This window comes from Coturnix japonica, chromosome 22 (genome assembly GCF_054131305.1).
Source record: "Coturnix japonica strain WE chromosome 22, WE-NBRP24, whole genome shotgun sequence".
Lineage (NCBI taxonomy): Eukaryota > Metazoa > Chordata > Aves > Galliformes > Phasianidae > Coturnix > Coturnix japonica.
Genome location: NC_140684.1, coordinates 4274643 through 4295902, shown reverse-complemented (window position 1 = coordinate 4295902; position 21260 = coordinate 4274643). Strand labels below are relative to the sequence as shown.

At 39.6% G+C, this 21260-nt stretch overlaps 1 protein-coding gene across 1 annotated transcript in view; it reads left to right on the top strand.

Moving 5' to 3' along the window:
* The window catches only part of MED13 (mediator complex subunit 13), a 48959-nt gene that overhangs the window by 8171 nt on the left and 19528 nt on the right, over positions 1 to 21260 (top strand). The window contains exons 3-9 of the mRNA XM_015880605.3: positions 2640 to 2808; positions 15064 to 15209; positions 16279 to 16476; positions 17362 to 17556; positions 18109 to 18271; positions 18572 to 18682; positions 19683 to 20378. Coding sequence (XP_015736091.2) covers positions 2640 to 2808; positions 15064 to 15209; positions 16279 to 16476; positions 17362 to 17556; positions 18109 to 18271; positions 18572 to 18682; positions 19683 to 20378 — 1678 coding nt within the window. The remainder of the gene's footprint in view (positions 1 to 2639; positions 2809 to 15063; positions 15210 to 16278; positions 16477 to 17361; positions 17557 to 18108; positions 18272 to 18571; positions 18683 to 19682; positions 20379 to 21260) is intronic.

Below are 21260 nucleotides of genomic sequence, written 5' to 3'. Positions count from 1 at the left end.
CTGAAACTTCTCCTTTGTGCCTGTAGTATGACCATCCAAATGATTATACTCAGTGTATGTGCAACTTCAGCATCTTTCTGCTCATTGATACGCACTAATGTCAAAACAAAACTGGGCGTAAAGGCTGGAAATAATTGTTTGTCTTTGTTACCCTCCCGTAGTGGGTAATTGATGCAGGGGGCCTTCTTGGAATGATTTTTTTAATTACAAAAGCTATATAGGAACCAAGTATTTAACCTTTGAAATGGTGTGGAGTTTATAGTGCAGTTAAAGTCCAGTATCATTAAGCCTTGTAGTTAATGTTTGCTCTATTGAGCTGCTTGTTTGCCACCAGTTGAGCAGTATGTGCTGAGCAACAAAGCTGCCTGTAGGACAGAACTGCTTGTTTGTGTGTGTCTCCAAATCTCTGAGCCAGGGAAAAACGCATCCTCTTGGCACCGGTGTTTTATGCCCTTTGACTTTGGACCTTTGTTGCTTTTTTGTTGCAAGCTTCTTGTATGATGTTTCCTCAGTGAGTTACTGTATTATCTTGTAGCCTTATGGTTTGCAAAACAAGTTTTTGCTAATTTCAACACTGGAATAAGGTGATAGAAGGGGAAAAACTCACATTGGGTTTCAGGAAATGCAGTTCCTTGCTTTTCCTTGCCTTTACCAGGAGAGTATTTAATGTAATGATTCATCTGTAGTGATGTGCATCTCTTCCTTTACAAATTATGGGGCAGGTCTGTTTACTCTTCTTCCGTCCCTTCGAGAAGGATTCTGGGACAGTGAGTAATCTGCTGTAACTCACAGCAGTGATGTGGAATGGAAACATGCACTTATTAGTGTGGAATTAAACAGGACACAGATGTGTCCCCCCATTTTCTAGTTGCACTAATGCCTTGAGATTCCATTTTCTTCACCCCTGTCTTAAACGTTGCTTGTTGTATTAAGTTGTAGGGTTTCCTTCTAAATAAAACCCTTAGGTGTTTGGTTTTCTATGTGCTCTCTAATTTAAGGATATTGAGACTTTACTTAATACCACTGCAACCTTTTAAGCTTCTAAGTGGCTTCCAGATAAAGGTAGAGGGGCTTATTTCAAAGGGCGATTTACAATGCAAGGACTTGGCTGCTTTGCTGAGGTTTTCTGACCATAAAGCAATCCATGGGAAGCTATTTGAACCCAAAACCTCTCTAAAATGATGAACAGACAGGTTGCTTCTGTAAGACCTTGTGTGTGGAACTGAAGTCTGAATCCAAACTCACTTTTTGGAGGTGCAACAGGTGATGGATAAGAAGGGATATGGATGGCTTAGTCTAGCCTTGAACGCTGAGTATAGGTGGGAGCAAGTGACTTCTACACATCACTTTCAACCTGTGTTGTTCTAGAACTACCCAGAGACTGAAGTAGAAATGTCTCCTTATCCATTTCAGGTAGTCATTTTAGTCTGTGCTGTTGCCTGGAGTGCCAAAGCAATGGAACTGTAAGAGTAACTGTGCTAAGCTAGGCCAAGGTTAATGAGTAGCGGGTCTTTGGGGATATCTGTCAAACACATGTTTAAGGGTTGTAGGTGTAAAGGTAGGACCTGACTGCCATAATGGAAGGAGAAGATCTTGAGTTTTCCTATATTATCCTCTCTATCTGAGCTCATTCTTTGAATAGAATGAACCACTGAGAGATGTTAACGGGAACCATGAAATGTCTCTCACTTGTGTGGTGTGGCTGCCACTGTATTTCTTTGGGATCACCACTCCTAGGGCCTGTTGTGTGTGCTGAAGCACTACGTGCAAGCCAGAGTGGTTGGAGAAATTGCAGCTTCTTGTAACGAATCTTGCTTTCTGATTTGGGAAATCAGCTTGGCTCACTGCGTTTTATGTACATGCACCACAGACCAGATCTTGGTGTTTCACTTGAGAATCCTATCAGTATGAACTAGGCTTCGTCTTTCTGTTTGCCGTTCCGTGTATAGATCTGAAAGTGGCACTAGCCTGATTTTCTGCCTGTTTTGTTTATTTGCTTATTTTAAAATCTTAAAGAAAATTCCAGTTGTGTGAATCTTCTGAGGAGAGGGTTCAGGTGGTTCCTACCACTGCTTTCTGTATCTAGGTGGGGGGAAAAACACCACCTTCCTTCCTCATTAGCAGATGGATGACCATTATGGGTCAGTTAATCATTACTGCTTTTGCCCAGCTCCTCAATGAGCAGTAGCTAAACACACATGGATATTTAACAAATGTGGCTGTGGGCAATTTAATTTCTTTTTTTATTAAACATAACTGTCATTTAGCATTGCAGTATAACTAGTTCAAAATACTGAAAACATGAGCCACCCTGCAAACAGATACATGGTTTTGCAGACTGAAATACGTAACATACTGGCACTGGTTGTTTCCTTCTGTTTACAAATAGGATCTCTTTTTCCTTTTATTTTAAGGAAGGAGTGTGGGGGAGAGACTTTATAACTGATTACTTTTAGCAGATGTACTCTTGTAACATTCAAATTACTTGCTCATGCTATAGGCTTCCTTTGGTTGTATGTTATACTGTGACTGTCTTACGAGATTGTGGGAGAGGAAAGCATCTCATGAAATGCCTACTATGTGAAATAATAGAATGTAGTTCAATGTTAATTTCTGTTTTTTTTTTCTTTGCTTTGTAGAAGAAGAAGATGGTGTTTGGGAGAATGGACTTTCTTATGAATGTCGCACTCTGCTTTTCAAAGCTGTTCACAACCTGTTGGAGAGGTGCTTAATGAACCGGAATTTTGTGCGCATTGGGAAATGGTTTGTGAAGCCTTATGAGAAAGATGAAAAACCTATAAACAAAAGGTAGGATGCTTTATTTTGCTTTATTAAAGAAGCTGTGGAGTTTGTTTAAGCTGTATGCTAGAAGAAACATTTAATTAAGAGCACTCAATTTACGGGTTGCTTGGGATCCTGAATCTCTGATCTTTCTTGTTTTTCTGCCTTTTGGGAGTTCTTCAAAACTTTCTTATGAAGAAAGGCAGTAATACTGAAGATAATAATCTGTCTCCTCTCTACTGGACACCATGGATAGGAAGAGTTGCAAAAGAAGCTAGAGTCATTTAGAAGTGAGGAAAAGTACAGCTGCTGTGAAGCTACCAATATAGTGGCCAGGACTAATTCTAACTGTAAATAGTACTTGTTCTTTGAGGAAGTGGAATCTGGAGAGCCATATACAGGCGTCACATGCAGAGAGGACTTTGGGAAGAGAGTTTGTTAGCTCCTCTTTAGAAAGAAAGTTGCATCTGGGGACGTTATTGGTAGGGGAATACATATGGCCTCCACACTGGGAGGGAGGAGGGCGAGGAGCAGATTTCTGGTCTGGATTGGAAGAACTCCTCATGGTTCTAACATGGTTTGACACGGTCTATGTTGCCTAGCAATAAGTAATGAAATGAATAAAAACTAGGTTATCTGGAACAAGTGTAATCTCTGTTCCCAAATCAGCTTTTAAAATCCAAAGTAATTTAAAGCTTAGTGAATGGCGATGGGTTTTCTTATTTGTTTTTATCTGTTTTTGTTTGTTTGTTTTAGTGCACATGTTAAATCTTGCATGTAGAATATTTGGGGATTGGTGGCTCTGCTTTTTGGATGTGGGGTTGCTCTTTGTTGGTATCCTTTGCAATAAATTTAAACCTGAAAGAAATCTAGATCTGCTTTGCAGCAGAAGCATATGTTTGTGTGTGTTTCTATCAGTTGTGGACTGCTGCTTTTAATTTATGGGCAAACTTATCCTGGTTCCAGGCATCTCTTTGTCCCCGTTAGTAAGGGAAAGATATTTCCTTTCTTCAGTGTCCTTGCCCACCCATTACTTCTCTCTTTCGGTGCCATAAATCAATAATAAAGAGTTTACTTTTACCTATTTAAACTGATAGTGTCTTGGCACAATCTGGGTTTTCTTCAGTTAAGGAATTAGTTTTCCAAATTGCTGTTTGAAACCAGCATTCGTTATGTCATGGCATCTCTTGGAGTAATTCTAAAAAGCTCTTTGCAGCAGCTGGAAAAGCTGATGAAAGCTTTTAAAATAAAATAGCAGCATTTGTTTAATTTGGAAACTGATTCTTTTTTTTTAAGAAGCTCAGAAGGTCAACGTGCTTGATGAGAGTAACTGAAGGAATTGTGAGCTTACCCACCACACCACTTCACCATAAGTAGTTCAGAACTACTGGAAAAATAGAGGGGAGAAATAAGACAGATATGCATAAAATGATTTTAATGCCGAGAAATCTGGGTTTTCTACCAGATACCTCAACCACTTGATATTCTGAGTAGTGGTTTGTGTAAAATAAACCACTAAAGTGGGGGCAGTAATTAACAGGTGTGCATACTCCTGGCATATTTTGCTCATCCCTTCTACAAATGTCTTTAGTTTTGTTAGGTTGTTCAGAGGTATCTGCTAGGGCCTCAGTTGCTCCAACAGATGCTCTTAACATAGAAATCATAACACTCTTTTTGAAGCTCTATTTTTCTTTTACATTTTCTCCATCTTTCTAGTAATAAGAGCAGCAATTCATAACACTGATTTCAAAAGCATGTCATACTCACTTCTTGGTATGGAAAGAGTAGAGTCCTTTTTCAGAAGGCTGCTTTTTTCTTACATGCATATATTTCCCTTTGGAACATCAGTGCTCCTCCTGTGTGGAGGTGGTCGTGGATGAATGTGGCAGGTACTGCACCTGTCATGGAGAATAAAGCATTTCTATTCAGGAAGGTTGTAATTGCTTCTCTATATTGTTTGTGTGCATTAAATGCCTATCTTGTTATTAAGAATGAAAAAAAGTTACCTTGTGATGATGTTGGTATATCTTTATTCCTCCCTTTGGTCCTAGATAATAGGAAGTAATGGGAGAAATACAGGAGAAAGGGCACATACCCAAGGTGAGGGAGGATTTTCCTTCCTGTGTAGAGTCAGTGAATGAACATCGCTTTGCTTCATTTCAGCCCTTGTTGCTGTTATCTCTAGTGGCTGCTTTCATCCTCTGTGCTTTGTGTTCTGTGGGACTGTGCTTTGCATTGACTTTCAGAAACCCTGAGTATAGAATCAGTGTGCCTATATAACTTATATATATAGATATATAACTATATAACTTAGAGATGCCTATTAACTTGGGTATGAAATCTGCTACCAGTCTGTTTCAGATCAGAGTTTATACTACTCTACTTTGGGATATGGCTAGTTACTATGTAGACTGGATTTCTGTGTGGTATAACTACAGATTTAGATAAGGTTTGTTGTTCTTGTAGGCAATCTCAAAAGACTTTGATTAGAGACTGAATAGTTGATGCTCTTGACTGCGAACGTAACTGGCTAACCTCAGTGTGTTGGAGCTACAGTTGGCTGTGTAGAACTCCAGTCCCACTTCTTCACTTTATTTCTCTTTAAGTCATATACAGATAGAGCTCTTTGCATGTGTGATTGTCCCCTGAACTTTGGGGTTTTGTTACCCAGTGTCCCAACTATGAAGATCAGTGCTGTGTTTTCCTGTCTGTGGCAGTGCAGTAGGGACTGAAGGACTCTGCTGGGCAGTGCGGTGCAGTGCAGCAGGGCAGGAGGCTGGGGATGAAAAAAAGATGTTTCTGGTAAAGCAAAAAAGTCAAATGTTTGCATTGCGGGGTCACACGCTGCACACTAACTGGGCTGCAAGGCAGTCGCCATGACCTGCTCTTCCCTTCCCCTCCCCCTGTTTCACCCCAGCCTAAAGCCAGCACTGGGAAAAGTGAGACTGTCATGTATTTGGTGAAATTGGATCTGCCAGTGCAAGTCACGGTTGCCATGCCTGGGGAAACTGTTGGAAGCTTTTGAGCATGTTGGTTCCACTGCTGTTTATAGAGACAGGGGGATGGAGTGGCTCACTCCATCAAGTGGGTGCATTTATGGTGATTGTTTTTGGTTTTTCTTTCTTTTTTCTTTGTTGCTGCTCTTAGTATGTAAGGAAGGGATTTCCAGAACATTCAGGAAGGGGTGGTGGGAGTTACAGGGCTAACAGTAGAATGAAAGACTGAAGTGAAGGTTTTGTTAATAGCCCCAGTTGTAACCAAATGGGGAAAAATTGCTGCAGTGTTTCTCACATCCTTCCTCAATCACATATTGAGCTTTTGTAATCTACCTTTAAGGTGACCACATATTAAATTACAAAGCTTGACAAATAAACACGTCTTTCTCTTTTCTCCTTTCCCACCTGTTGTGTTGTTACTGTCACGTTCAGAAATAGCTGTACATGTTTTATTCAAAACTCCACACTTTAAGAATATGAGACGGGGACTGTGATCTGCCACATCCAACTCTGCCGTTTCTGGTTGGAAACACCAGCCTTTGGATGAGGCTTTTCCTCCTGCCAGCTGGATGATAAAATAGTGGCATATACCTAACATAAATATTATTAGCAAACTTGTCAGAGTAAATGCTATTCTAGGCAAAATTCCTTAATGAAGATTAAATCTGACACTCCTACTGGAGAGTATGAAGAGCCTACACGGAGCACATCTGCTGAAGTTTATTAGGTAATAAGTAAAACTTGCTAAATTTTAACATAATTGGAACGCAGGTAAGCAAATAATTGAGCAATACTGATTTGGTGGGATTCCTTTTAAATAGTAAATGAGTTGAACTGTTGACGTGGAGGGGGGAAAAAAAAAGAAAACCCCACAAACACAACACTCCCACCACTTGGAAAAACATAAGCGATAAGCTTATCATAGCTTACAAAATAAAACTTGCTGCACAAGTTTCACAAGTTGTGCTGTTCGACCTTAGCCTGGGTACAGGATTATATAATGCAAGTAACTTCAAGGGAAATGACTGCTGAGAAATATTGTGTGTGTTTGCCTGTATTTTGTCTATGTACATGTGTGTCTATACGCACACAGACTTTTTCCCTCTGCATTATCTTACCAAGAGGAAAAGGTAAAACCAGCCATAGTGGACATCTTTCATAAGTGTGTTGGCAGTTGTGCAGCCCCAAATGCCCATGGTTTGTGTAGGGGAGCAGTTTTTTAACTGGATCGTAGTGAGTGCTGCCTTCTTCAGGAGTGTTGATAATGTAACAGCAGTTACTCAAAGCAGTCACTCTTGTCTGTTTGGTCTTTGCTGCCCTTAGGACAAAGGGAATGCTTTGCTTCAGCCCAGGTTCCTGCCGCATTCCTTCTTTGGTTTCTTTCCTGTTTTCCATGGGGACTTCTTTCAGTAGCAGTGAAATAGTTCTTCTTGCTTCCTCTAGGAGGATGCTCCAAATTACTATTAATAATAATTCTTTTCAGGAGCAGGATGAGGAGATTTCTGAGTGCTAAAGCTCAAATCTTGTTCGTACTTGAGAATTAACTGTACAAGTATAACCTGTACTCATGGGTTTTACCTTTATTTCTGTATATTTAACTTGAAACCTTAAGACCTGAAATGAAGTGGCTTTTCTTTGCTAGTGTTTTCTGCCATCTTTTAAGTCTGCTCAACTCTTTTTGCTGTGTAAATTTCCTCCCTATGTTAATCTTGAAGTCAAACAAAGTCAACGTTTTTTTTTTTACAACAGCTCTAATGAGGCTGTTCTGGCATCGTGTACCGGCAGGAGAGCAGGTGATGTTTTTCCTTTTACTGTAGACAGCTGGAATTGAGAGCTGCTGTAAGTAGGACAGTGCAGGATAAACAGCAGGAGCTGAGAGCATTGATCACATGATTGTCTCTTTGGAATATTGGGTTGCTACAGAGACTACAAGCAGACAAATTTAGCACTTTACATCAGAAAGCAGTTTTCTCTTATTTGGCTTAAGTTGCAATGCTAGTTTGGCTCATCAGGAAAAGCTGGTAGTGATATGGCTCTCTGTTTTTAGCTTTCAACAATAAATTCCTATTTATTTGCTCACTGAGCAGTAAGGTAATAGAAAAACCATACAGATGCATCAAATTTTGTTAAACAAGAATTTTATAACTCTTTTCAGTTTTCAGCTTGGAACAGTCTGCCTTGACAAGATGGTTTCTAAGTGTTTCAGAATGGGGCTGAGTGATCCACTGAAAACTGTTGCTTTGGAATAGTGTAAAATCTGATTGTTATCAGTTTTCCAAATAAATTCTGGACTCTTTATAGCACATACACGTTTCTTTGTGGAAGCACAAGTTTAGGTAACTGAGATTTGCGTTGTGAATAACGCAAGGATGCGAAAATCTAAGGGAACAGCTTTGTTGGTCTCATCTAAGTTCTGAAGTTGCATTCTGAAAGAACCAGCTTTGCTTCTATGGTTGTTAGTGTATAAAAATAAGATTTTTGTTTCAACCCTTTTTATAGGGGTGAAGCTCAGCTCATTAATAATGTAATTAATAACTAAATGTGGAAGTCTTTAAGGTGGCTGGGACTTATTGTGTAACGAGCTACTATGTTTGTATTTGTTGTAGATTACACAGCTGGGTTATGGAATAAACAAATTGATCCATCTTAACTTCTAGCTAACATCAAAACGTCCTTAGCAATGTGAAAAATGTTTTGGAGAGCCTTTGACAGTAGTCATTAATGATGTGCTTTGAACTGGAAGTTTTTCTGCTTAGCTATTAGCTATGTGTGGTTTTTTTTGCTCTGTATTATCATCAAAATCAGCTTTCTGCTGTATTTACCTTCATGACCATAGGGAGTTATTTGGAGGTGCTTAGGAAGATGTGTGCTGTGCCATCTTTGTGTCAGTCGTTAGAGAAGCATCTGTGTTTTGAGATACTATTACTTCACGTTAAGAAACAGAATATGTGACTTGCTGGAAAAATGTAGATGTGCATTTGTTTAGAGTTACTTGAGCTTTCACATTGATATTAGTGCCATTGTGTGTGCTTGAAGTGCAGACCCTGTGATAGGGGCTGATGCAAACCCTGATGTTACGGGGAAACTTGTAGCCAAGGGCAAGAAAGGCATGTTTGTGAACTTGATTAATGATGATTCCAGCTCTTACATAGCAGCACGACTTTCTGTGATAATGAGTATGTATGTTAGCATGTTCTTCCTGGAGAACCAGGAGCCTTATCCTCTGTGTCCTTCACCCCCCAGCACTTAAACAAGCAAAAACAACACCCCAGAATAAGATGACAACAACAAAAACAAGGAAAGCTCGTAGAGTGTTCTGCAATTGAGATAGGCAGGTACACAGACTTAAGGGTTTTTGCTTTCATTTCTTAAATTGTAAGACAGCAAAAACCCACAACCACCACATATTTTTCATGTCTTTTTTTTTTATAATGCTGATTTAATAGAACGATCTAATTTTAGTATTTTAATTACATTCATGTTTTGCTTATTACAGCAAATGCATATTTAATTTCCTGTTCCTTTCTAGTCTGAATGAAGGTTTTGGAGTCTCCTAAATCAGGATTATGGCATAGTGAGCAGGAATTGAAGACTTCACACTTAAAATAGCTGTGAAGGTGTGAATGTGGCAGCATGGGAAGCTGCTCTGTATCAGTGCATTACGGGTTTGTGGCTATTCCTGGAAGATGGATATAGTCCCCAGGAACTATTTTGAGCAAGCACTTATAAATGCAGGGTGGTAGGTGGGTTGTGTTGAGGGAGTAGCTCCTGTTGTGTTCAATGAGCCCAGACACACTCAGGTGGCTCAGCAGCTTTGCTCCTTCCCCACAATGAAAAGCCTGAAGGGCTGCCTGATGGATAACAGAACGTAAAGCAGAGATCAGAGTACAGTGGTAGTGCAGGTTGAGCATGTGCTCAGGTACATAATTCCTCCAGACTTGCTCTTTGGCAGTGGTTTTGTTTTCTGTTCTACCCTTGTTGCTGTGGTGTTGTTTTTCAACCAAGTTATAAAGGGGGAAAAACTCAAACAACAACAAACTAACCTAAAAAGCCCCAACAAAAACAGACAATGTGCTATCCAAAAACTGGATAACTGAATACGGAAGGATTTTCTTTCAGAAATAACCTATTTAGTTATTTAATTAGCTACAGAAAGCAACTGTAACCTTTTAAAAATAACTTCTTGATACTGAGGTTTATTTAAATAACATACCACCCCTGGTTGGCTGTGATGAGGAATAGCTGCTGGGAGATGCTTTCATTCAGGCAGTTGAAATGCATTGGTTGGGAGTTCCCTGGGCAGTTGCTGCTGTGCACCATTGTCAGCCAGACACAGTGCAATGATTCGTGGTCAAAGCTGCTCGAAGTTTCAGATTGTTGGCCATTACATACTGATTTTTAGCAAACATAACAGAAACAGTGAAGCATATTAATCGGATATTAACTCTATCTGGTGTGTTTGTGCTCCTGAATGAACTGTTCTTCCCAATTGAAAAGTAATTGTGTAAGTCATTAGTTCTGGGAGAGTAATTTTAGCTTTATGGTGTCCATTTTCCTCATCTACAAAATGGGAATAGAAAAATACATAGTGAGAATATGGTAGGTATTATGGTAGGTGTTTTGTTAGGCTGGCAGCCCTCTGGTGTGATGAGCTATTTTGTTCAGCTCTGAAGTAACAGAGAAAGGCAGTCCAGGAGGAAGAGTGGTGGTAGTTATAAAAACAAAAGCATTCACACTTTCAGTGGAAACTTTCTTGAATTTACCATCAAATGTGCTGTAGGTTGTTTGTTTTTTTTTTAATTGGAGACTTCCTCGTTGCTTTTGATGTTGCAGCCTCCTTGCCTTTCAGCCATAGCACAGTGCTGACTTGATTTAATCCACTGAAGTGTTCTGCTGCAGCTGATGTGCATGAAGCGTTTTGAAGATGCATAACCATAGTAGTTCTAACATGGAGGGGAAAAAAAACAGACCAAGTATCTCTTTATCAAGGAGATACATTCTTATTTGCTAATGGAGATGCAGAAATGCTGTGTATATGCACTTCTTTTACATGCTTTCCCCTCTTTTCCTTCCACTTCTCTTACAAAGGTAGAAATGGGAATTTATTGAAATAGTCCATTTGAATTCCAGTTGCTTTTCACATAATCTTCCATCTCTGAAGGATTTTATTTTTCTCATTCATCAGGAATGCTCGTTCTGATAACATTTCATATTTCAGTGACCTGTTGTCAGTATTGAAGCTTGGATGATAAGTATTAATGTTCTATAGTTAGGACTCCCTTGAAATTAACCTGATGTTCAGGGTTGGGCACTATGATGGGATATTTGGGCAGAATTAGGGTTTTGTTTTCAGGACTTTATTTAAAATTCTGTGCACTGCTCTTACATATGGACATGTGGCAAAGCATGATCATAGTGTAAAACTAACAGAAAGCAAGTGGACTATGAATAGGAGCTTTAAGACAAGCTTCTGGTGTTGGGAAGTGACATCTGTTTACGAGGGTGGGTAGTGGTGGGACAAAGGGGAGTGGATTTAAACTAAGACAGGAGGTTTAGGTTAGAGATTAGGACAAAGTTGGGTGTTGATGCACTGGAACAGGTTGCTCAGGGAGGTCATGGGTGCCCCATCTCTGGAAGCATTCAAGGCCAGGCTGGATGTGGCTCTGGGCAGCCTGGGCTGGTGGTTGGCGGCCCTGTATATGGCAGAGGGATTGAAACTAGATGATCATTGTGGTCCTTTTCAGCCCAGGCCATTCTATGACTCTATGATCTGTCTGCACCTCAACAGTTGCCCTCTGCACATACAGCAGTTCTTAGTGCAGTGGTACGGGTGTTCTTTATACTGCAATCATGAGATGCTCTGCACAGATTATCTAGTGATCTTTTCAGCTACTTTAAACAACAAACAGGTCTGCAAATAGGAGCATAGGATGAACTCTGTATTGGTGGGCAGGAAACTACCAATTTTCTCACTGTTCTTGTGTACTTGACTAAATTATAAAGGCAATTTGCCTATTTACCCTTAAGTGAAATCCTTTTTGACCAATTAAGTGGACTTGCTAATTACTGAAGGGGCTGCTGTGCTTTTTTTGTTTTGTTTGTTTGATTGGGATTTTTGGCTGCAGTGTGAATCATTGAGAACAGGAGAGGAGTTTAGAGAAATAGTGGGATCTTTTGAATAGCTTTTGGAAGGGTTTGAGGAGAGTCCTCTGAAGCTGAGGTGGAGGCAGCAATGAATCTCTGGAAATGCAGAGAGTTGGAGAACATGCAGATGTGTTAAAAACCTTGACAAAAAGCAAGCATGCTTGGAGTATCTTGCTTAGTCTGTAAAATGGAGTAGGAAGGTACTGCTGGTAACTTACAGCTCTGGTTCTGTGTTCCCTTCCATCATTTCTCCACCTCTTTACAAAGAACTTCAGTTTGTTTCTGGCTTTATTGTTGTATTTGTTGTGACTTCTTTACAAGCACCAGTGTTTCCTACAGTTCTGTAACATCATAGTTCTGATGGTGTTACGTGTGAAGAAAGGGTTTCTGAGCGTGACTAGTTAGGACAATAATGCAGAGCTTGAGTACATGAAGCGTTAGTTTTACCCTTCAATTTAACCTTTAGATAAGAAGATTTGTGTTTTCAGACGACAGCATGTGGAAATCTTTCCCTTTGCTCATGTTCAAGGAGCAGTATTTTGCTCTATTTCTACTATGTAGCAGCGTTATTCTGTTCTGCATGAAATGACATCACTGCATGTACTGAAGCAAAAATCAAAGGTGATGTGCGTAGTTTCTAATTCATGTGTAGACTATTCACAAATCCTGGTTACAGATTGATGTTCAGGTTTGCAAGAATCAATTGTGGCATAGCGGGGTCTGCTTTCCTCCCATACAAACAGCCTGCTTGCAGCTTTCATGCCGAAGCTGTTTGAATAATGTTGGTGCCGACAATGGCTACAGTCTAACTAATGAAATTTGGATGGAAACTTCCCACCTGCTGAATGTGGGGAGGGATTCTTTTACCATTAAAAAAATTCTTGAGTTTCTTTATTTTAATGTGGCTTTTGCATGATGACCTTGAATTTTTGCTTCTATTTAGGAGTAGTTTTGCAGCATAATGAATTGACATGCTTCTGTTATCATGCTGATGCTTCTCTTTGTCTTGGTTTATCTGAATTCTCTCAGATAATGGTACAGATGTCTGCCCTTTATCTGTGTAATAATGTAGAGCTAACTAGAGACATAGCTTAATCCCATTTAAAGTGTATTTAAAGAATATGTGCTTTTATTTTTAACTCTTCCTCATCTATGCTAAGCTTCTGAATCGGTAGCTGTCACTTGGGACCAACTGCACTATCCACTATTTCAGTTGAAACCACCCAGTATTTTTAAAGTAGAATTCAATTGGATGAGATCAGTCTTCAACTATTTGCATAAGGATTAAAGTTTAATGAGATTTCTATATAGGAATTCAGTGGTGTTTGATAACCGTGTGGATTGGCTTGAACTTGAAATCATCAAGATGATGCTGAGCTCCATCACCACAGGATTTTGTCAACTATCTTTATTGGGATTCCTGGGCAGCTTTTCATCTGTGGGGGGGGTGGAGGGGGGAGTAGGTTGTCCTGAGCTGGATTACTGAAGCAATTACGCTAAGTAGTTGTCAATGAATTGTGACAATTTATTTGTATGTCTGGATCCTTTCTTTTTTTTGTTGTTGTTCTTTAAAAGTACAAGAAATAAACTTGTAGAGCAGGTAAGTGTTCTTGATGCACCTTGAAAATGGTACTGGTGCAGTCAGAGCAAACTCCCATTGAGGTTTCTGTTGGTTCACTTCATGGCCTGCAGCTTTCAGTTACTGTAATAAAAAATATCGTGCTTCAGTTGCTCTTCCTCCTCAAACAGTCTGTGGGTTTTCTCATCCTTGAAGAGTTTTAGGTCCCTAAATTCAATTTGCTGATAGTCAAAGCCATGTATTTTACACTGCAGCGCTGATTTTGTTGCGGTGCCCATCCTGGTGGCTGCTCTTTGGGGTAGTGATCACTAAACCAATTTATCTCTGCTGCTGCAGGCTGAACAGACTGTGCCAGTTTCAGAAATATTTTTCCCCATACAGTTTAGTCTCTTACCATCTACCTCCTGCTGGAGGAAATGCCTTGGCAATGACACTCGTGTATCTGGTAACCACGCCTGTGGAGGTTTTATTTTAATAGGGATACTTCAGTTCTTCCATGACCCGGAGACTTTTTTTATTCAATCGACAGAATCTAATTTCGTTTTGGGGGCAAAAGGTGATGTTGTATTCATACAGTCTTTTTAGGGTATGGTAGTTCATGAAGTGTCTTTCCATTTGACCTTGCAAAAATGCGCTGCCATCTGCTATTTTGACTCGCTTCATTTAGTCTGTTTCCCTTGACCTGTATCTTTTCTTTTCCTGAGACTGAGCAGGTGCTTGATGCTGCCCTCCTTAAAGAGAAAGATTTATTTTCTGATCAGTAGTTTATGAAGAATTTTTTAAGCTTCTCCTTGACTTTCATCCTTCTATTGCTGAAATGTTGGCCCTAATCTGATGTCCTGTATGAACAGCATCTTCTTTTAACACCCGTCTTTTCCTATGGGCATCTATTGGTCTGTCACACGCTTGAGATAACTTATAGCTAGAGAACTCAAATTGTCATGAGTGTATATATATATTTAAGTGATTTTTCAGATGTAACTGTATAGTTAAATGTACAATTTCTGTAGCTTGCTGGGTTCTGCTTTTCTTTCCTTTCCTTCCCAATTTCTGCCCGCCATTTAGTTAAAATATATATAAATGTTAAAGTATAAATTCTGCTGACTGAATCTGTGGCAGGAGGACTAGATACGACCTCATTAAAATTAATGAATGTTCAGAAATACATTTGCAGCTTTTAAATAAATACACTATACAAATACTGCCAGACTTTACTTTTAATTGATTTGCAAAAAGCACAGTTTAAATTTCTTCCAGAAATCAAAATACGAAGTCTCAGTGTAAAGAGACTGAAAACTGAACATCTCCTGTTTGATCAATCTTCCTGATTGATCTTTGGTTTTTAATCTTTAAACTGAAATACTTTGTAAGTACTTCAAGGAATGTGTATTTAGCATTTCCTTGTTAATTCAGATAGAATGGATTTATGTTATTTTGTGCTAATTAGGTAAGACTTTAGGAATGAAATTCCTAAAATGAAAAGGAATTTCAAGTCAGTGATAAAACTTATCAACCTGCTGTTTTAAGATCTTTACTTAGTGTTTGTTTTCTTTCTCTCCACAGTGAGCACCTGTCCTGCTCATTCACCTTCTTCTTACATGGGGATAGTAATGTTTGCACCAGTGTTGAGATCAGTCAGCATCAGCCTGTGTACCTGCTTAGTGAAGAGCACCTCACCCTTGCCCAGCAGTCTAACAGCCCTTTTCAAGGTAGGTTTTCCTGATCACTAAGTCTGTTGAAATTAATCAGTTGTTCAGAACGAGGATTTCTGATAGAGGCTGGGAGTGAGAGCAGGGACGTTCTATGTTGTGTGCTACTCAAATGTCTGCTGTATTGACATAGCTAGCTAGTTAAGTCATTTGGTCTCAGCTCATCTGCAGGTGGATGATTTCCATATTCCCCTTATGGCATGTTGCCCAATAATATGATTTATGGCACAGTAAATTTGATTTCCAAGTACTGTCCTATCTGTGACTCAAATATCTAGCTGTTACAACAGTGTTTTCAATGTGCTTTAAAACCCCAAGTACCTCCCTCAACTTCTATTTTAGAAGTCCATTTCTGACCTGACTTACTTAATCTATTCACTCCCCTTCCCCCTTTTTATTTGGCTCTCCCTTGCCTGTAAATTCCTTTGGTTCCACCAGCAGATGCAGGCTATGCTCTCGAAGACAAAGGAGCGATGGGGCCTGAGTCTGGTTAGTGGGCTGTTTGATCATTCCCTGTGTTAGACACACTACTGTTGGCTACAGAAATCACTTCTCCTGCATGACCACGTGCTGCCCTTGTTTATTAATGCTCATTGTCCAAACTTGCTTTCTTTGAATACAATTTAACAGCAGCTGTGCTTTCCTAATATGGACAAGACTAAACATGAAACAGATTACTTCCTTCTGTATATGTGGCATTGTTGTAACAGTACCCAGCAGAACAAAAGGATGGGGAAACACCTTAACTCTTGTCAGAATTTCAGATGGTCTTTATCCCACCTGTGTATTGTGGAGTCTTTGCTGGTCGAGATCAAAACTAGATTGCTGCTTGTTTAAACAGATTAATTTGTAACTGTGGTAACTTGATTCTTACAGTACACGTACATTTAACAATACATACACTTTGCCTACAACTTGTGCCACGTAGTAAATGTGATCAGGTTGCATTCTGACTTGCCAATGGTAAGTTGTTAATTTGGTGTGGCTGAAATAACACTAATGCTGTTTTAATGGGCAAGTGCAAGTTTTGGTTAGATACAATCTAATTTATTTCTATTTATCTTTTTAGTTATCCTAAGTCCCTTTGGATTAAATGGCACGCTCACAGGGCAGTCATTCAAACTTTCTGATTCATCTACAAAAAAGCTTATTGGTGAATGGAAACAATTCTATCCTGTCACTTCGAACTTGAAGGAGGGGTCTGAGGAAAAACAAGAAGATATGGATTGGGAGGATGATTCTTTAGCTGCTGTTGAAGTCCTTGTTGGTACGTCCTCTCATTACCCTTTAATTACTGAAATTAACAGCTTAGGTTTGAAAACTCTGAATGCAAACTTGACCCTATTTCATTCTGTTGCAACTGTTTGTGACTGCTCTTCCAGTTTATTCTTAGGCCTGTCTAAAATGAATGGCTACTTTAACTGGGTTCTGCAGACCTAGTAGATGAGGTGTTTTAGCTGGCACCCTTAGAAGTGAAACTGTTGATTTTTATATTATAAACAAAACAAAACCTCCTCCCAAAACAAACAAATCACTGGACTATCACTCTTGGCATCTGAGATGCTTCAAAAGCATGTTGTGCTGTTTCAGAATCTCTGCAAATTCAAACAGAACAGACATTCCTTTCAGGGATTTCTTCAAAACCACAATCCTAAAGAACTTAATGTACTCAAGCACTGCATTTATCTGTCACTGTTCCTAAAGTGTGAGCTCCTGGGACACAGTAGTTTGTTTGTCTGTGGTGGGCTACTGACCTTTGATTTGCCAACTAATGTCTCTGTAATAAGTACTACGAACTTGTATCACAGTGGTAGTTGCAGACTGTTATGTTGATGGGGATAGGAATCTTGGCAGTTTCATATTATACTTAAAAATGTTTTCTTGGGTTTTCTTTATAAATAAAAAGATAAACACATAGTTGTATGCATATGACAAAGTTGCCTCCAGCTACACAAAAACCCCCTTTTTGATTCACTCACCTAAATCTTCCACATAAAATAAATCAAAGCATAAAGTAATGCTAGCAGACTTACTTGTGCGAGGTAGGTAAATGTAAGTGCAGCTGGTGAGGTGATCCTTCTGTTGGCTGTCTTCAATGTAAGTTGTTGGTGAACAACTGTAAAATAGGCCTGCTTTTTGTTTTCCTTATTAGCTGGTGTGCGAATGGTGTATCCAGCGTGCTTCGTTCTAGTTCCCCAAACAGACATCCCTGCTCCTAGTACCGTTGGGACGTCTCACTGTTCAACTACTTGCTTGGGTGTCCACCAAGTGCCTGCTTCCACACGAGATCCTGCCATGTCCTCAGTAACTTTGACTCCTCCGACATCCCCCGAGGAAGTTCAAACAGGTACAATGCAACTGGCTTCTTGTGGACATTCTGATGGCTGCTTCTTTAGATCGAGCTTTTGTACCTGATGCTGTAGTCCAGTACTTTCCTCCTCTGTGTGGTGTGTGTCTAAACAATTTGGACCAGCTTTATAAGCACTGCTGTGTAGCTCAGAAATTGGTAAGCTAGTATTCAGCCTTTTCACAGTCCTTGGACATTTCTTTGTAGTTGAGATTCCAATAGGCTGTGTGTGAGCAGTGAATATAGAAATCTGCTTTATGTCAACTTAGTTGTTTCAGACAGCTTTACAAATAGCATTGTTGGTTTCTTGTTTTGTTTTTCTTTTTCGGAAGAGGGATGTGTGAGCAGTTTGTGGTGGGGGGTTGTGGGTTTGGGTTTTGTCTTTTTCTTTTTTTTCCTGCTATACTTAAATTTTCTGTCTGTTTTGGTCACCTATAATTGAAGAAGATGCTTATTTCCCTGATGTTCCAGTGTTGGTTGAATTCAACTAACAGTGGTTGTGAGTTTTATCACTTCATTGCCTAAAACTCTTTCCTTTGTACTGCTTTTCAGTTGACGCTCACTCTGCCCAGAAATGGGTGAAGTTTTCTTCAGTTTCTGATGGATTTATCTCTGACAGTACTAGCCATCATGGTGGCAAAATACCTAGAAAGCTGGCTAATCAGGTGGTGGACAGAGTTTGGCAAGAATGCAATATGAACAGAACACAGAACAAGTATGTACTCTCCCTTTGTGATACAGAAGGAAATATGTTATCTTGTGTGCACTGTAGAAAGTAGCTCTGGTAAATATGTTATGATTGCTAGTAGGAGGTGGTTTTTCTTCTTGTTAAAGCACATTTTAAAGTTAATTGGTTCCTAACTAGTGGATTGCTTATCTCTTAAGTTTAATGCGTTCATAAAATGGTTATTTATAATTTCTTTGCTGCATCCTGTGTCACAAAACTGTTCTTGAGGCCTGACAGAAGATAAGAATATGTGCTGATCTCAAATAACTCTCCCATACTGAATCATAGGCGGAAATATTCGGCTACATCAAATGGCTTGTGTGACGAAGAGACAGCTGACAAGGTAGCATCCTGGGATTTTGTTGAAGCCACACAAAGGACAAATTGCAATTGTTCAAGGTATGGTACTCAGCAGACTCACACTTCATTTTAACGAAGTTTCACTCTTGTAGAATGTTGGTCCTTAGGTGACAGAAGTGTTGCAAAGGCTCAAAACATTGCAAATTGTGTATTAGAATATTCAGAATTAATGTCTGGAGGGTGTAGAGTGCTGAAAGAAATGCATTTTTCTCCTTTATTGAAATATGTTTTAGCTTTCTGGTTTCAGTGTGAGCTGTATATTTTGTAACTCTCCTAATAGCAGAGTGGCATAGAATACCCAGGCCCTAAGGATGTTCATAGAGTTCAGTAGCATAAGCCTGCCTGTTTTATTCTGGGCTTTGTTATTTTGTATCACCCATTCTGATATATCACCCTGAAAGTTGGTCTCTTGAACTGGAAGTTGAAATGTTTAATCTCAATCAAAATCAAGTGCATTTAAAGTGGGGCCTGGGGGGGGGGGTGGGAAGAAACAACTATATTAGTGCAGTGGAGGCATGAAAACTTTCTTGGGGTAAATGGCTACAAAAGGTGCAAAATATTTGGTAGCTTTTGTGGAACCGACAGCTTGACATTGAACTCCTAAACACAGAGGTTTGCACAACACAACTGGTTTGCACTGGTGCTTGAATCCAAGAAGTCACTTGTTAATTCTTAGCTTTTCTATTGATTCAGCAGTGTTGGTGGAAGTTAAAATCAACATTTTGCTCATATAACTATCTATTTCTGTTAAAGGAATATGATATTTTATAACTGCCTTTGAGGGTTGTGTGTGTGTTGGGCTCATAGGACAGCATTTCCCATTTTATTTAGGTTGGTATTCTGAGATATTATAGTGATACTCCAGTCATTCAAATGAAGTTATGGTCAGAGGCAGCTTCATTTCAAAATAGTATCTGTTTCAGACTTCTCTAATCACCCATTTAATGACCTGGAAGCAAATTCTTACCTAGTGAAAAAGCCACAATAGGCATATTTGAAAGATTAACGTGAAGTCTTTTCCCCTATGTTAATTCTACAGGCACAAAAATCTCAAACCAAGGAATTCAGGTCAACAGGGGCAGGCACCACCTGTGGGCCAGCAACAGCAAGCAGCTCCAAAGCACAAGACAAATGAGAAGCAAGACAAAGGGGATAAGCCACAGAAACGCCCTTTGACTCCTTTTCATCATCGTGTATCTATCAGTGATGATGTTGCCATGGAGGCAGATTCAGCAAGTCAGAGGCTTGTGATGACTGCACCAGACAGTCAAGTGAGATTTTCAAATATCCGAACTAATCTAGCAAAGACTCCTCAGATGCATAATGCTGAAATGCATAATGCTGAAATGGCAAATTCACCTCAGCCACCACCACTTAGTCCTCACCCGTGTGATGTAGTTGATGAAGGGGTAACTAAAGCTCCTTCTACTCCTCAGAGTCAACATTTCTACCAGATGCCAACGCCAGATCCCTTGGTTCCCACCAAAACAATGGAAGACAGACTCGATGGCTTGTCCCAGCCTTTTCCAGCTCAGTTTCCTGAAGTTATAGAGCCTACAATGTATATTGGTACTGCAGTGAATTTGGAGGAAGATGAAGCTGATACTACTTGGAAGTATTACAAAGTTCCAAAGAAAAAGGATATGGACTTCTTACCACCTCAGCTTCCAAATGATAAGTTGAGAGATGATCCAGTAATACCTGCTGGACAGGAGAACATAACATCAGTTACAGAGTAAGTAGTACTTGAAGTTACAGTAATAATGCGAGAAAGTGAGGAAAGTGAAAGGCCAAAGGCAGTAGTTTCTCCTAATAAAGAAGCTTGACAGTAAAGCATAATGTTGCTCTCATTAGTAGTTGCCAAGTGAGCCTTGTTTTCAGTGCTGTCCGTCCATAAGAATATAATACTTGTGAGATGCGGGCACGAAGCACAGTCAAATACGTAGTAAAACTTTCCAGCTTTTCTTTGTTAGAACTCTGAATTAGCAGATGATAATGAATATTATTGTTCTACTCAAAGATTAATCTGTAGCCAAATTATGCCCATTTGGGACCCACGGTCCCAAACAGTTCTGCTCTTGTCTTTATTCTTTAATTTTGAAAGCTGGTTATTTAAATGACTGAGAACAGTGAAGAAGCTAATCTGCTTTCCTGGAAGACGTTAACTCTAATATGGATGACAACTACTTTCTAATACCAAAATTTCTCAGGAGTACGTAACATATAAACTGATGTTCTTGCTGTGACTTGGGTTTGTAGCTCAGCAGGCTGAAGGGCTTGAGGTTATCATTCAAATGGAACAAATGACCAGTGTTTGTCTGCTCTTAATGTTTTGGGCCTCAGATCATATGGGAAACCCCCATTCATTAAATGAAGCATGTTTAAATTGAGAGTCTTAAAACCACAGCCTTGAAGCTACAGGAAATATGTCTGGGATCTTGGAATTCTTTGTGTTTTCACTCAAGCTGATATTACGGTGGTTTATTGTCTGAGTGTTGATAAACTGTGAAGCTTAGAGGCAATTGAGGAAAAACAAGAATGGTGTTTTTAGTGTTAAAACTTGTATTGATTCCATCAAAGCAGGGGGAGCTGTGTGAGTTTTGTTTTGCTGCAGAAT